Genomic DNA, 16,497 nt, shown 5'->3' on the forward strand with positions numbered 1-16,497 from the left:
GATAGGGAAAAGTCCTGCCTGCGGTACTGAGAGGTGCGATGTGGGTGACACCACACTGCTCGCTCAGCCGCATGATATAGGAAATCAGGGTGACAACTTATACCCTGTTTCCCAATGGAAAAAACCTAAAAGACAAAAGAGGGAGAAAATTAAGTTCAAACTAAACCTGAAAGGAAAATTGGATTAAAGCTGCGGATCTGGGGAGATCCCGGTCCGCCTCCTACAGACACTAAGCACAAACTGAGGTGCTTGGTGCCTGTCGGTGGGTGTATACTGCCGGGGAGGAGCTAATTTTCTTGTTTTTGCATAGTGTCAGCCTCCTAGCAGCAGCAGCATACACCATGGTATTCTGTGTCCCCCAATAAGGCGATAAAGAAACAAGTTTTACCTACAGATCTTCTGAGTTGCAACCACCTTACAACCGCAGGTCAAGGATGCACAAATTGGTACCAGAATGAATGATCAAAGTGGTGATTTATATTATAATATCAGTATGGACGACTGTTGTATCGCCAATTCTCCTGTGGAACTGCAAAATCAGCAGACTGCATAAATATAAAAAAAAATGTATATTTTTTTAATATATAATTTATGGGGAAAAAATTCTTGGTCTGAAAAAGCCCCCAAGTTTATAAAATGATCCGGCGTTTATATCATTGGTGTAAAGTTCCAGAAGTGATGTTTTCTATAAGATTCCTGTTATTTTCTCCGCTTGTCCGGTTCTCTCTTCTCAGACTCTTTTGGTCTTTTTAATCCATTTTCTCTGTGTTTGGCTTCCGGTAACGCATGTCTCTGCTCGGCATGTCTTTCCGATCCGCCATGATGACCACTCTGCCTCTCGTAACGTGGCTGGCTAGACATACTTTTTGGAGCAGTCTCGGTTGGGGAAGTTTTCCGATTATCCCTGGAAGTCGGCTGACTAGTATTGTATTTTTCATACCCTGGATCATCTCTTTCTTGTTTAATTGCCTTGGTGGCTTTTCCGCTGCTTCTGTCAGTTGAACGGTCTTTGCTCGTCTTTTTTTTCTTTTTTTCTATTAAGACACCAAAAAAAAAGTTATTTTTTACAGTATAAGGCTAATACGTTACACTTTTTGGGCCTGAATCAAAGAGTTTGACAGAACCCATTAAAAAACCCAGCGCTCCCATCATACAGGCTGGCGAACAGAACGCTGCTCTTAATTTCCCATCAGTAATAAGTCATATACAGATTATTACGCCAATATATTTTAGGACAAGAAGCGGTGCTTTTAACCCTTTCACCACCTTGTAATTTTGCTCTTCGCTCCCCTTCTTCCCAGAGCCGTAACTTTTTTATTTTTCCGTCAATATGGCCATGTAAGGGCTTGTTTTTTGCAGGACGAGTTGTACTTTTCAATGGCACCAACTGTTTTACCATATAATGTACTGGACAATGGGAAAAAAATCCAAGTGCGGTGAAATTGCAAAACAAAGTGCAATTCCACAATTGTTGTTTTATTTACCATGGTGACTATATGCGAAAACTAATCTGGCTATATGACTCTCCAAGAGTTTGTAAATACTAAACATGTATAGGTTCAGTTTTTTTTATGTGAGTGGTGAAAAAAAGTCAAAAGTTTGTAAAAAAAAAAAAAAAAAAAAAAAAAAGGAAAAAAAAAGTCCACATTTTCCAAGATTCGTAATCTGGGGCTGGGTGAGGGCTTATTTTTTGTGTGCCGAGCTGACGTTTTTGACACCATTTAGGGTAGATGGGATCTTTTGATCTCCTGTTACTGCATTTTATTGCAATGTTGCGGCAACCAAAAAAAAACCCTAATTCTGGCGTTTTGTTTCTCTTTCTCGTTACATCGTTTACCAATCTGAAACGACGATACCAAATATGTATTTTTATTTTTTTTTTAACTTTTTTATTGTTTTATTTTGAAATGTGGCAAAATGAGGAGTGATTTGAACTTTTAGATTTTAGTTTTTTTAATATATTTAAATACTTTTTTTACTGTCTTATACTCTCCTTAGAAGACTAGAAGCTGCAATCATCTGGTCACCTGTGCTACACACAGCAGAGCTTCAGCCCTACTACATGTGCTTCTCACAAAATTACAGTAGAATATCATCAAAAAGTTAATTTCAGTTCAATACAAAAAGTCAAACTCCTATATTATTTATTTCTGTTAATGTTGATGATTATGGCTTACAGCCAATGAAAACCCAAAAGTCATTATCTCAGTAAATTAGAATACTTTATAACACCAGCCTGAAAAATGATTTTAAAATCTGAAATGTTGGTATACTGAAATGTATGCTCAATAAATGCACTTGATACTTGGTCGGGGCTCCTTTTGCATCAATTACTGCATCAATGCAGTGTGGCATAGAAGCGATCAGCCTGTGGCACTGCTGAGGTGTTATGGAAGCCCAGGTTTGATAGCAGCCTTCAGCTCGTCTGCATTGTTGGGTCTGGTGTCTCTCATTTTCCTCTTGAAAATACCCCATAGATTCTCCACGAGGTTAGGGTCAGGCGAGTTTGCTCATCTGCTATGAATGCTGGTCAGTACTATTTGGTCAGTATTTTACATCAGTATTTTTAAGCCAAGACCAGGAGTGGGTGATAAATCCAGAAGTGGTGACGTGTCTCTACTATACTTTTCCTCTAATTGTTCCTCTCCTGGTTTTGGATTACACATACTGATGTAAAATACTGACCAAATACTGAACGTGTGAACATGGCCTGAATCTGTGACTAAAGGATTGTCTTACTATGTAAATCGAACATTAAACACATTAGTTACTGTAAGTATGAGCATGCTTTCACCGTAACTATCTACCAGTGTCATCTTTATCATCAGAGCTCCCTGACCGACAATCAAAGGAAAATAGATACCTTTCCTCGGCCTCTGCAATTCTTCTGTTTCTTCCTCTGACGCAGATGGGGAAGGAGTCCGAGCGCCACAGCCGCTCTCCCGTAGTTGTCGTGTCACATCATCAATATCTTCACCGTCTTTAGGTGGCCGATAATTGGAGACATGATCTACACGGATTGTTCGCCCTTTCAGCTACCGGAAAAAATAGTTAACATTGAAGAAATTTTTATATATATATATATATATATATATATATATATATTTTTATTAATAATAATTGGTATTTATATTGCGCCAACATATTCCGCAGCGCTTTACAGTTTAACAGTTTCAAACACAACAGTCCTAAGTAACAACGTAACAATACAATAATTAAAGCAAAATAAGGCGACCCTGCTCGTGAGAGCTTACAATCTACAATGAGGAGGGGGAGATACAAAGTACAGGTGTGTATTTACATTGATGGTCCAGCCATCTTGAGGGAGTGAGGGATGGCTGGAGATAGTGAATGGGCTACACATGCACTTAACACATAAAATGACCGATTAGGGAATGTGATAGGCTGCTCTGAACAAATGTGTTTTGAGGGAGTGCCTAAAATTGTGCAAGTTGTGGCTGGTCCTAATTCTTGGGGTAGAGCATTCCAGAGGATTGGCACTACGCAGGAGAAGTCTTGGAGTCGGAGGTACGGATTAGGGCAGAGGTTAGTCTAAAGTCGTTTGCAGAGCGCAGCGATTGGCTAGACAGAAATGAAGGAGGAGATGTAAGGGAGTACCGCACTGTGGAGAGCTTTGTGGGTGAGAACAAGTACTTTGAATTGGATCCTGTAATGAATGGGCAGCTAATGTAACGATTGGCAAAGAGCGGACGTGTCCGAGTACCGATTAGCCAGATGGACGACCCTGGCTGCTGCATTAAGTATGGACTGGAGAGGGGAAAGTCTAGTGAGGGGGAGGCGAATTAATAGATCGTTGCAGTAGTCCAGGTGGGAGTGGATCAAGGTGACAGTAAGGGTTTTTGTTGTCTCCATGGTGAGAAAAGGGTGGATTCTAGAGATAGTCTTTAGGTGTAAGTGGCAAGAGATTGTATATGGGATGTGAAGGAGAGATTAGTGTCAAACATAATACCCAGACAGCGCGCCTGCTGCCGGGGTGTTATTATGGTGCCACCCACGGAGAGGGAAATGTCAGATTTAGGGATGTTATATATATATATTTATATATATATATATATATATATATACACATACACACACACACACACACACACACACACACGTATATGGACAAAAATATTGAAACACTCCTTTTACATATTGAATTCAGGATTTTCAATACTGAATAGGTGGTTGTAAAAAGGTCACGGATACCTGCATAGTACAGATATATGAGTCACTGATGTAACAAGTCAGTTCATGAAATTTTTGCTAACTATTACATAGATAAATGAAGAGTTATTATTGAAAAGTGCAAGTGTTCAGAAAGCTCAGCAACTTATCCACAGAATGGAGACCACATAAAATTACATATTGGGAGTCGCTGGGGAGCAGAGGGCAGAAAAGTCTCTGCACTTGGTTAACTCCATAACTGAAAAGTCTATATCTCATCTGGAATTGATATCAGCACAAATACTGTGCGCTGTGAGTCTCATCACATGGGTTTCTATGGCCAGTCAGCTACACTGGCGTCGGAAGGAGTGGTGCAAAGCTGACACCACTGGACTCTAAAGGAAACCTCTTCTGCGGAGTCACACTTTTCTATCTGGCATCTGATGGAGGAGTCTGGGTTTGGTGAATGCCAGGAGGACGTTACCCGCCTGAGTGCATTGTGCCCACTGTACAGTTTGGTGGAGGAGAGATAACACTACAGGGTTGTGTTTCAGGGCTAAGGTCCTAGTGAAGGGAAATTTAATGCTTCTGTGTACCAAATCACTTAAGGTAACTGCATGCTTCTAACTTTACTGGAACAGGTTGGTGAAGACCCAAAGCAAGGTCCATAAAGACATGGTAGGTGACATTGGTGTGGAAGAACTCGATCCCATCCAACACCTTTGAGATCACCTAGAACGGAAATTATGAGCCCGGTCCCCTCCTCCAACATCAGCGTCTGACCTCACAAATGCTCTTCTGAATGAATGGGCAAAAAGTCCCAAAAGAGTGGAAGCTGTAAAAGGTTAGACCAAATCCATATTAATGCCTATGGAATTAGAATAGGATGTCATGGAAACAAATGTAGCGAGTAAGTGTCCCAAAATTGCTATCTGCCACTCACCTTGATGCCATTAAAATTATCTACAGCCAGGACTGTGCTCCTCTGATCTTCATAGCACAGAAAGCAGAATCCACGGGAGCGTCCGGTCACTTTATCACGGACGAGGTTAATATTCACTATTTCCCCATACCTAGATAGAAAGAGCAGGGTTAGAAGACTTTTACAGCCATTATAGAAGGGCAACATGAAAACTGCTATATGAAATAAATATGGAAATACTAACACCCTTCTGCAAAAGGGCGTTCATGTACGTCCTGGGGAGGTGTAACTGACCACGTCAGGACGAACATGTATGTCCCAGAGACAACCGATGGCAGGAGATACCGAGCTCCCACTGCTGGGACAACACGTCGCTCAGATCTCGGCATTTCTTTTTTTAACTCTATTTATTGTAGAAAAGTAATAAAATAATTAAATGTAAATTTGGGATCACTCTGACCTACAGAATAAACTTTCTTCATGCAGCAGAGTGAATAATGTCACATTTAAAATGGAAAATTATTGGCAAAGTTGTTTTGCTTATATTCCTTCCCCATAAAAAGCTAATAAAATGAGTTCTATGAATCCACAGATGGTGTCACTAAGAAATACAACTCTATGGAATAATGGAAAAAAAGTTATGGCTCTTGGAAGGTAATCATTAATAAAAAGCAAAGGGGGGAAAAGGGTCATAAACGCCAAATCTGGCTGCGGGCGGTATCCGTTACACCACCCCCTCAAAAAAAAAAAAAAAAAAAAGTTATCCCTCTAGTCATAAGATAAGCGATAACCTGCAAATCAAATTGCAGGGGATCTGATCTTTGGGACCTCCAACGATCCCAACATCGAGGCTCCGAACACTCGGGAACGGGGCTCTGCAGTCCCACCCTGAATTGTCTAGAAAGTCACAGAGGTACACATGCTCAGTCTCTGCTCAGTCATTGTGTAGAAGATCGCCAAGAAGACTGCTCGGCTTTTTCAGGCAGTCCCACAGACAATGAGTCCCGTAGAGGAGGTCTCTATTCAGGATGGGGCTCCAGGGGTAGCAATCAGCCAGCTATTCTATTGATATGGGACAACAGGTTTTCCAGCACTCCTTGTATGAAGACGCTCTCTCAGCTAAGTATACTATATTAGTGTTCAGCTCCAGGACGGTGCAAAATAGTCTACTCAGTGGAAGAGCACAAAAAGTAGCCATGTGCCAGGAAAAAATTAAATTAAAAATATTGTATCATCATCAGTCACGATTTAGTGAGCTATTGCGCAAGATACGCATTGATACTGTTTTTCATTTTATTTTTTCCTTGCACATTTTAATTGTACCTTGCATGTGGGCTATTTTTTGTGCTCTTCTACTGAACAGACTATTTTGCACCATTGTGGAGCTGAATATTTTCTCCTTACCCTCTCTAACCATGTCCTGGCACAGGCTGTTTTTCTCCTCGGGTTGCTGCAATCATTTATGTGGATGAGCTGGACTTTCTTATTACATTATATTAGTAACTAGATTTGTAATGTTTTTATTATGCAGACCTCCATTTACCTCCAAAAAGTCATTTTCTGTTTTTTGAGTAACTAGATTTAACAGATGTTTGCTGCACATTTGTACAAATAATTAGACAGTGGCAATCTACTTCCATTCTGAGCAGGATCGGCTTTTCCTGGGATTCCTAGACTTTTTAATCCAGCATGAAGGACGGGAAGACCTGGCAGGAGTGATTCCATACTACCGCTACCCCTGCCTTAGAGATGGAAGCCTATTTGGTGTCAGTATGTGACAATTGCCATGCAATGAGCAGTCAGAGGTCCAAATAGGATGGAGATCTATTAGGAAATCATGAATCTCTTTATTGTAATCTCTGAAGTGTATCTCCACGTTAGAGCTTTTTTACAGTACACTCTGGTACGAAGCATCCTATACAAGACAACACAAAAAGATGTTGGCTCACTACAGGCACAGTACGAAATCCGTGTCAGTGTCCGCCCCCTCTATTACATCTGCATTTTTCCATTATCTCTAACCCCCTTTATTGATTGACAGCTATGGCTTCATAGAGCCAGACAAGGGCGGAAATGAAGGAAAAATAAGCAGGTGGGAAGATGTACGGCCACACCATGATGCTGACAAAGTCGCTTTAAGCTCCTGAGTTCCTGTTCCCCACAGCTAGTTATAAGCTTAGCTTGACCTGGTTTACACCCTTGATATCAGCTCCTGCTTTTCATGCTATCAGCCCTTTCCCGTATGTGGACAATCCTTTTGCCTGTCACTTCTTCTCCAGTCCCAGTTCTCCTGGTATTGATGCGTTTTCTGATTTTTTTTGCCTCCTGTACTTGGTTCGAGCAGTCATTCTGTGCTGAACGATAATCTTCAAGAAGTGCCAGGCTACCAAGCAGAGCCCCCGTGACGTGCCATATAGTGAGCAACACGTGGGTATAACATGCTAGAAAGGTCAAACTATTTACAACTTTGATGTTTGGATGTTAGAAAGAAAACAGATCAATTAACTAATCTTTGTTTCATACTATCCTTAACAAAAAAAAAGCAAACAGGAATATTCAGAATGATGAGGAAGGGAAAACAAGCAGAACAATCATGAACTCACTGTGAGAAGACACAGATAATGTCCCCTTCTGTCAGCTCAAATGGCAGCCCACCTGAGAACAAGAAAGAGCGTACAGGGGTTACTTTGATAATACATGATCACAGTGCTGTAAATTAAGTGCTCCGTCATGATCGTACATAAACTCACCCAGAAAGAGCCAAGCGCTGTCTTTATAATCCTGATGCCAAGACACTGAGTCCTTTACACCAAGTTTGGCCTCTCGTGCATTCAGTTCATTGATCAACTTTACTTTTGTTAGAGGACTAGAAAAGAGGAAAGACAAGTTCTGGAATGTCTGTGATGTATATGGCATTTATACATAGAACGTTCCTATGCTGTTTACTCCTATTAACAGTTTAGATTGCTACCAAACATATTAGGCACTGTACATATAGGATCCCTGTTGTATTAGGTTCCCATGAAAGCGATTGACTCATGGGACTCTCACAAAGTTTCCAACCATGTTGAAATTGCTCAGATAGTCGCATGCCAGTTAGTCTCCCTATAGGGAATACTAGAAGTCATAGCGACTTTCATGCAACTGAAGTGTCACGTGTCACGGCAGCCTATGAGAGTTTGACGTAGAAAGGAAGGATACTTTGTTCATGGCTGAAGACATTTGTTCTTGCTCATGTTCTTAGACAACTGTGGCAACCAAAACTTTGAAGAGGTATTCTCATATTATTAAATTAGTTTAGTTACATAGCATGAAAATAAGCAAGTTTGCAATTGATTTTTCCATCTGCTGCCATTCTCCTGCAATGAACGCTTTTATCTTTCATAGTGTAGAGCTAGTTTCCGTGTAGCTCAGTCACTAGTGCCTGTCCAGACCCTGGCCGAGAGTGCGCAGCAGCTATATTCTGGGAGAGGAGTTAAAGGGAACCTGTCACCTCTGAAAACGCCATTTACCTGTAGATATAGGGTTAATCTGTGCGTAAATATCATTTCAGTAAATTTACTTATATCCTCCTGGAAGCTGCCGTCTCTCAGTCGTGGAGGTGTTCTCAGGGTGATTACAGTCACTGCTCACTATGGCCTGGTACACTGAGTGACTGCTCACTCTGCACAGAGGGAGAGAGGACAGAAAGACCTGTCTAGGAGCGGGGATAGGCTGCCGGAGATCTGCTTTAACTAGTTATCTGAACACACAGTCCCTATCTGCCTTTTGACAGGCGTTTTCTCTGAAACACAGCAGAATTTCAGCAACAGTAATGCAGCATTCCAATAACACAGTGTCTGATTCAGTTTGCTGTTATGTTTAGGCAGCATGAATCAGAAGACAGATTGCCTTTAATTTTTGTGAAGCAGTATGAATATAAAAGGTCATTCTGACATAGTTTTTTTTCTTTCCTGCATCATGTTCACAATTTAGATTTTTTAGGCACTTGAAAACATTTTGTTTTCTTTTTACAATAATTGTTAGTCCCACAAGGGAACTTTTATGGCATAAATAATACACTGTACTACTGCCTACGTAGTGCAGTGCATTACCCAAACTGTCAGTATTTTACAGACAGGCAGCCTAATAGACCATGCCTCTATCACAATCAATCATCCTTTGATCTTTGCCAGACCAGGATGCCATTGATTGGCCTCCAGTTTCCTTACAAACCATCGACTCCTCGCGATCCCTTTATGGGAAGTTGAGGGAGCGATCTCTCTCTGTCACACTCCTTACATGTGCTATTTTTGCACCAGTATAAAAAAGTGGTAATTGAGCTGCTGCAGAGCACTGACAGCACTCATTCCCAGCTGCTTTGCTTGTCCTAGCTGTGGGGGGAGCGAGCACTGATCGCTGTAGAGAACTCTGGGATGGGTGAACATGAACTGCCTTTTCACATCCTTATGGAAAGTAACACATTCTAATAGGACCTGAAAAGGCCGTGGAATGAAGGGAACTTGTTAATAATTTAAAGCACCTTGTACTGAGAAATTTGCTGACAAATCCCCTCTTAAGTTTAAAGGTCCATTTACATTGCACGACTATCGTGAAGAAGCGAGCATTCAAGGGAATGCTAATTTTACTATAATCATGTAGAGTAAAGAAGTTTTGGATGAACAAGCAAAATGCAATTTTGATGGGTGAAATGATCTTTTGAGCTCCACAAAATAAATTCTTCTTGGAGGTGCGTTGTCTGACGTAAACAGGACTCCTGCTGCCAAGAAAAATGGCAGTCAATGCGCATTGACCGATATATTACAGATTATTCAGTGCGTATTGAAGCGGGGTCAACCTATGTTAGCAACTGCCAAGTATGACTCCATCTGTTTAATCAAGACTAAGAACCTAGGCTCCGGTGCACACTTGCTTGCTCTTCCTTCCTTCAAGTTGAGCAGGTGCACTGGCAAGAAAGGCACCAAGAAAAAGCAATCACATTATGAAACACCATGCCTCTTTTCTGTGATGTTTTTATGCCATAGTTTCCAAAACGGCATAAAAAAAACACTATGATTTGCAGCAATTTTAAACATTTGCTCCTCGCCCACCTTCCATTCTCCAAATCAAAGGGGGTCTTAAAATCAAGGCTGAGTCCTTGCACCATTGCCAGGCGTCTGCTTCCGCTTCAGAGGGCGGCCGTCGTAGTGCAGGCGCGGACTGATGACGCACCGGTCACGCGCTGCAGACCGCGACCCTGACGTCAGGGGTGTGCGCCTCTGGAGGAACTGGGGGTAGCAGCATGTGCATGCGCGGCGTCAGTGGCCGCGCGCGCCGGGTGTCTCGCCGGCCCCCGTCGGGGGCGCGGTCAGGGGGAGGGGAGGTTGCCGGGTGCAGGAAAAGAGGTACTCGGCGGGCCTGATGGACTACACCTGCAAGCCCCAGAGGGGGCGGTGCCGTAGCTACATAAGGGCTCAGGTCACAGTGAGAGCTGCTTCTGGCCCTGTGTCATTTCATAATGGCGTCGCAGGAGCAGCCAGAGCATCTGGAGGATACGCAGCCTGTCTTCTGAGAATCCGGAGCAGCATTCTAGTAGCAGCAGCCGTTCTGAGAAACATAGGTCCACCCAGAAGGCGAGACCTGAGAAGTCCACGAGCCGTAAGGGATTGGCGGCTCCGATGGACCCCCCACAGAACCCAGTACTGCGCTGTTATAAGCCAGGGTAAGAAAGCTACGAGAAAGTTCACCGGGGTGATTATCTGTTCCCCTTATGTTCCCTCTCTCCCATTCTACCAGGGGAAAAAGTGCTCGGGGAAGAGCAAGCACAGAGAGTGTGCCGAATGCGGGCTCCCCCTTCCGGATGGTCAGGGAAGGAAGCTCTGTAGACCCTGCATTCATCGCCTGTTCTCGGAAGAGACAGCTGACTTTACCTCCAGTATAAGGGAGATAGTCAGACAAGAAGTCAGGGGTTCGGTTAGATCCATTTCTCCGGCAGGGTCTAGAGAAAAATCCCCTAAATCCCTGGTTCTAGTCTCCGATAGTGATTCGCAGGAGCTAAAATCGGATTCATCATCTTCTTCGTCATCTGAAGCCAGATCAGGCCATTCCTGTTTCCCACTGGAGCAGGTCAATCATCTGGTAAAGGCGGTAAATACTACAATGGGGATTGAGGTGACCCCAACAGAGAAGTCAGTACAGGACTTTATGTTTCGGGGTTTGGACCGGAAAAATCGAAGGTCATTCCCTTGATAGATAAAGTCAGTGCCCTTATCACAAGGGAATGGAAAAAGCCCGAGAGGAAGGGCTCCCTACCTCCGGCTTTTAAAAGAAGGCATCCATTTGATGAAGCAGCTTCATCCTCATGGAATAAAGCCCCAAGATTGGACGCGGCTATAGCGAAGGCATGTAAAAAGACTTCCCTACCCTTCGAAGATCTTAGTAACTTAAGGGACTCTCTGGATAGGAAGGCGGATGCGTTCCTTAAGGGAACCTGGGAAACATCAGCTGGAGCCCTACGGCCAGCAATTGCGGCCACATGCACCTCCAGGTCCTTAACGGTTTGGTTGGACCAGCTGGAAGAACAGATCAGGGATAAAGTCCCAAGGCAGGACATTATTTCCTCCCTCTCTACGGCTCAGGGGGCAGCGGCCTTCCTCTCTGATGCGTCGGCGAAAATTAGCAGCCAGATCCGCGGCCCTCTCCAATGCCGCCCGTAGGGCCTTATGGCTTAAATGTTGGCCAGGGGATATGCAGGCCAGATCTAAATTATGCGGTATCCCATGTGAAGGGGTCTACTTGTTTGGCAAAGTTCTGGATAAGCTGTTAGAAAAGGCAGGCGACAGCAAGAAGCGCTTTCCATATTTAGGAAGACCGCCGTATAGAAGAGACTCCTACAAAAGGTGGTTTGATCGTAGGAGAACATTCAGAGAAAGACCCAGATATGACACCAGGAGAAGAGGTAGGGGGTATATGTTTAATACCCCTCGAGACCGTAATGATCCCAAATAACTGTCGGACCAGGTGGGAGGGAGGTTATCATCCTTCTACCCAGCCTGGTCGCGTATTTCAAATAGTCCTTGGATACGGAGCATCATCAGTGCATGACTGAGGTTCGAGTTCCAGCAGACTCCGTGTGACAACTTTATTCTAACTCCCATCCGCTCTTCGTCCACAGAACAGAAGGCGTTGGAGGCGGAGATCTACGATCTTCTCCAGAAAGGTGTTTTGGTCGAAGTTCCTGACCTACAAAGAGGTAAGGGGTTTTACTCCCCCCTCTTTCTAGTCAAGAAGCCAGATGGCTCTTATCGTACCATTATTAATCTCAGAAGCCTTAATAAATTCATTAAAATCTACTCTTTCAAAATGGAGTCTGTAAAATCGGCGATTAAACTGCTATTTGGTGGGTGCTTTATGGTAGTCCTAGACCTTAAAGACGCCTATTATCATGTCCCGATACATGCAGATCATCAGCCGTTTTTAAGGGTGGCCATCTCACTGGGGGGAAAAATAAGCCATTTTCAGTACAGAGCACTTCCCTTCGGGGTGGCAGTGGCACGCCGGGTCTTCACAAAGTTAATGGCGGAGGTTATGGCCCATCTGCACGAACAGGACATTCTCGTAATTCCTTATCTGGACGATCTCCTAATTGTGGGGAACTCGGAGCCTCACTGTGCCTCCCAATTAGGGAAGGTAATATCCAGCCTTCAGAATCTAGGTTGGATCATTAACTTTAAAAAGTCACAACTGCAGCCCCTGAAAGTACAACAGTTCCTCGGCCTTACCCTAGATTCTGATATACAGGAATGTCGGTTACCAGAGTCTAAAGTCTTAAAAACCCAACATCAGATACGTAGGGTAATAGATAATCCATCGATTTCCCTTAGAGGGGCTATGTCACTTTTGGGCTCACTTACGGCGTGCATTCCAGCAGTACTCTGGGCCCAACTCCACACAAGAACCCTGCAGTGGGACATCTTACACAACACCGTAGGTTAGAGGCTTGCCGAGGGTAGAGTCACCTTATCTAACATTACCATTCAGTCACTACATTGGTGGTCCCTGAGTTCGAATCTGCGTAGAGGTATTCCTTGGGTAAACCAGATCTCCCGAATTCTAACTACGGATGCTAGCCCCAGGGGCTGGGGGGCTCATATGGGGGATAACTGGGTCCAGGGAGTGCGGTCGCCGTCCGAACAGAGATTCTCCTCTAACCTTAAAGAACTGCTAGCAGTAGAGCGGACGGTAAATGCTTTCCTTATGTCCCTAAAGGAGGACGAACACATCAGACTATTCTCAGACAACCAGGTAACGGTAGCCTACATTAACCACCAGGGGGGGAACACGGTCCAGGCCCTTAATGGATGTAGCGAATCGTATTTTTCAGATCGCCGAGCTTCACCTCCTATCCCTCACAGCTCTACATATAAAAGGGAAACAAAATCTAACAGCCGATTTCCTAAGCCGCAACAAGCTCAAACAGGGAGAGTGGACACTAAAAAAGGCTGTCTTCGGGCAGATCGCACACAGGTGGGGGCTTCCAGAGATAGACTTGTTCGCCAACAGAAGGAACAGTCAACTCCCCTTATTCTGTTCTCTGGATCCCAGAGAAGACTCGTTTGCAGTGGACGCTTTCCTGATTCCGTGGAGCTTTGGCCTGGCATATGCCTTCCCCCCGCTGAATCTGATTCCAATGGTGCTAAGGAAAATCCAAGAGGACAGGGCCCACGTTATCTTAGTAGCCCCATTCTGGCCCAGGAGGTCATGGTTTCCTTGGCTGAGGAAGATGTCGGTATCTCAGCCATGGATTCTCCCCGAGCTCCCAGACCTTCTATCCCAGGGTCCAGTTTATCACCCACGAGTTTCCAATTTACATCTAGCGGTATGGAATTTGAGGGGGAGCTGCTAAAGAAGAGGGGGTTTTCCCGAGGTCTAGTCAACACCCTCTTAAAAAGTAGGAAAGCCTCCACAAGTATCTACGCCAGGGTCTGGAAGAGGTTTTTGGCAGTGTCGGGGGCGGAGGTCGGTCAGAAAATCCGCGTTGATCAGATTCTGGAATTCCTTCAGAGGGGGTTGGAGATGGGCCTAGCCACAAATACTCTTAAGAGTCCAGGTTTCGGCGCTAGGGGCTTTTTACAACTGCAACTTAGCAAGCAATTACTGGGGGGCAAGATTCATTAAAGCAGCAGCAAGATCCAGACCCATTATTAAAGACAGGCTGGTCCCATGGGACCTCAACTTAGTTTTATCAGCACTCACAGAGCCACCCTTTGAGCCTATTGACTCCGTTCCCATAAAAATCCTGTCATTCAAAACTGCCCTGTTGGTTGCCCTAACGTCAGCCAGGAGGGTTAGTGATCTGCAAGCCCTCTCTAGGATACCTCCATACACCCAGTTTGCAAAAGATGGGTCTGGCCTTAAGATGACCCTCTTATATCTACCCAAAGTCGCCTCGAAATTCCACAGGCTTCAAGAGATAGTGCTCCCATCCTTCTACCCGAACCCCTCTAACCTGACCGAGCAGAAGCTCCATTCCCTTGATGTGAGACGGTGCCTTCATAGTTACATTTCGGCCACGGAGCCATGGAAAAGGGACAATGCCCTATTTGTATCTTTTCAGGGAGCTAGAAAAGGACTTAGTGTCCAAGAACACCCTAGCTAGGTGGATTAGGGAGGCTATCTCTTGCTTATACAGCAGGTCGGCTGGAGATTCCGCAAGGCATAAGAGCACACTCTACTCAGGCCATGGCAACTTCCTGGGCAGAGAGATCGGAAGTATCCATCGAGGACATATGTAAGGCGGCCATATGGTCCTTTCCATCAACTTTTTTCAACCACTATAGACTAGATTTAGGTGGGTCCGCCGACCTCACGTTCGGGAGAAAGGTGCTTGCGGCAGCCATCCCTCCCTAGAGCTCTCCTCATCTCTGTAATTCTCTCGTGGTGCTGTCATGGCGACTGAATAAATGCTCAGCTACTTACCAGTAGCGGTGTTTTTCAGGAGCCCACGACAGCACCCTCACTTTCCCTCCTTCTGCTTTCACGTCTTGGATCAGCACCTTTACTTTTGGTTAAAAATTTGTCACAGGAGTAAAGTATATTTAGTTTGACTGTGCATATATGAATTGCTACTAACCAGGGAGGTCCTCTCATGCTCTGTAATCCAACTGAGGCAGGAGAGAGGGCCGCCCTTTTTATGTCTGTAGGTTTCCTGTCCCCGAAGGGCGGATCCCCTCTCCCGTGGTGCTGTCATGGGCTCCTGAAAAACACCGCTACCGGTAAGTAGCTGAGCATATTTGCTCTGCATGGCACAAAAAAGAGCTTTTACTATAATCCCCTATGGCGCAGTCTAGTCTGACGGGCGTCTCTAGTCTTGATTCGGAGCCTCCTCTCTTCTTTTGATCTTCGTCCTCCTTCCCTGTCTTGTGTGGATAAAGCATCCTACATCATCCACAGATTTCTCCATCGTGCTCTTGTGCAGACATAATTCTCTATAATGCCCTGCAGAGTAACAGCACCATAGTGTGCATATACCAGGAAAGGTCTAATGACCCATAGGTAAAGCTGGTGCATGCGCAATACAGTACTGTTCTCTACCCTTGACATGGAAAAGAAGTGCGCCTGTACAGGAGAGATAAGGACATTATGAGGATGATGTAGGACGCGTCATCCACACTAAGCAAGAAGAAAGACAGTGATCATAAGAAGAGAGGAGGCGCCAGATCAATACCAGAGAGGCCCATCAAACCAGACCATAGCTGAATGGAATAAGAGCCTGTATAGGAGATTGGGGTCATACATACAGCGCCCTAGAACACTGGATATGAGGGTGTACAGGTGCGGGTGGTAGAGTACATGGGGAAACCAGGGGCAGGATCCTTTATAATAAACACAGGATTACAATGAATAATATAGCCTTCATGTGGCATCATGGTCACAGCATCGTACACCGCGAATGAGGGCAGCACATCATGCAGGGCGCCATTATATACCATGATGTATAGAATTAAGGGGGGGGGCACTTATTTACAAGCGATCCTACTGTCTATAAAACAAGATCCTGGAGAAAAACAGAAACCCCGATGTGACAGACGTGTAACAGATCCATGGGGTCAGTACAGAGCCATGAATGGGAACAGGAGAAGCAGGGGACGTGTGTGACACGGCTGGGCCAATAGCTGCTGGAATATGACGCTGCCTCACTACAAGCAGCAGCCTGGCGTCATCAGACAGCACGGGCCGTGGATCGCAGACACACACCGCACAACACGCACTTACTTCATTGCCGCTCTTCTCCGTCGCACACGTGTGACGCACAACTCTGTCGCAAAGAATGAGCTCACAGGTGGGCGGAGCAGAGCGGGTTGGTCGCACGGCGTGTGACGTCACCGTGCCACATGATCTGGTGCGAGGTTCGGCGAGTAATGAAT

At 44.7% G+C, this 16,497-nt stretch overlaps 1 protein-coding gene across 1 annotated transcript; it reads right to left on the bottom strand.

The window, feature by feature from the left end:
* Positions 1-554: 554 nt before the first annotated feature.
* Positions 555-16,476, bottom strand: RBMX2 (RNA binding motif protein X-linked 2). The gene is made up of 6 exons (XM_073573110.1): positions 16,346-16,476; positions 7,843-7,958; positions 7,696-7,747; positions 5,114-5,243; positions 2,864-3,035; positions 555-1,034 (listed from the first exon to the last, which is right to left on the bottom strand). The coding sequence occupies exons 1-6, from the start codon at positions 16,348-16,350 to the stop codon at positions 700-702; spliced, it is 810 nt and encodes a 269-aa protein (XP_073429211.1). The 5' UTR covers positions 16,351-16,476; the 3' UTR covers positions 555-699.
* Between the last annotated feature and the right edge of the window lie 21 nt (positions 16,477-16,497).

Source organism: Dendrobates tinctorius, unplaced genomic scaffold, assembly GCF_039654945.1.
Source record: "Dendrobates tinctorius isolate UK_male_01 unplaced genomic scaffold, ASM3965494v1 ptg000034l, whole genome shotgun sequence".
Lineage (NCBI taxonomy): Eukaryota > Metazoa > Chordata > Amphibia > Anura > Dendrobatidae > Dendrobates > Dendrobates tinctorius.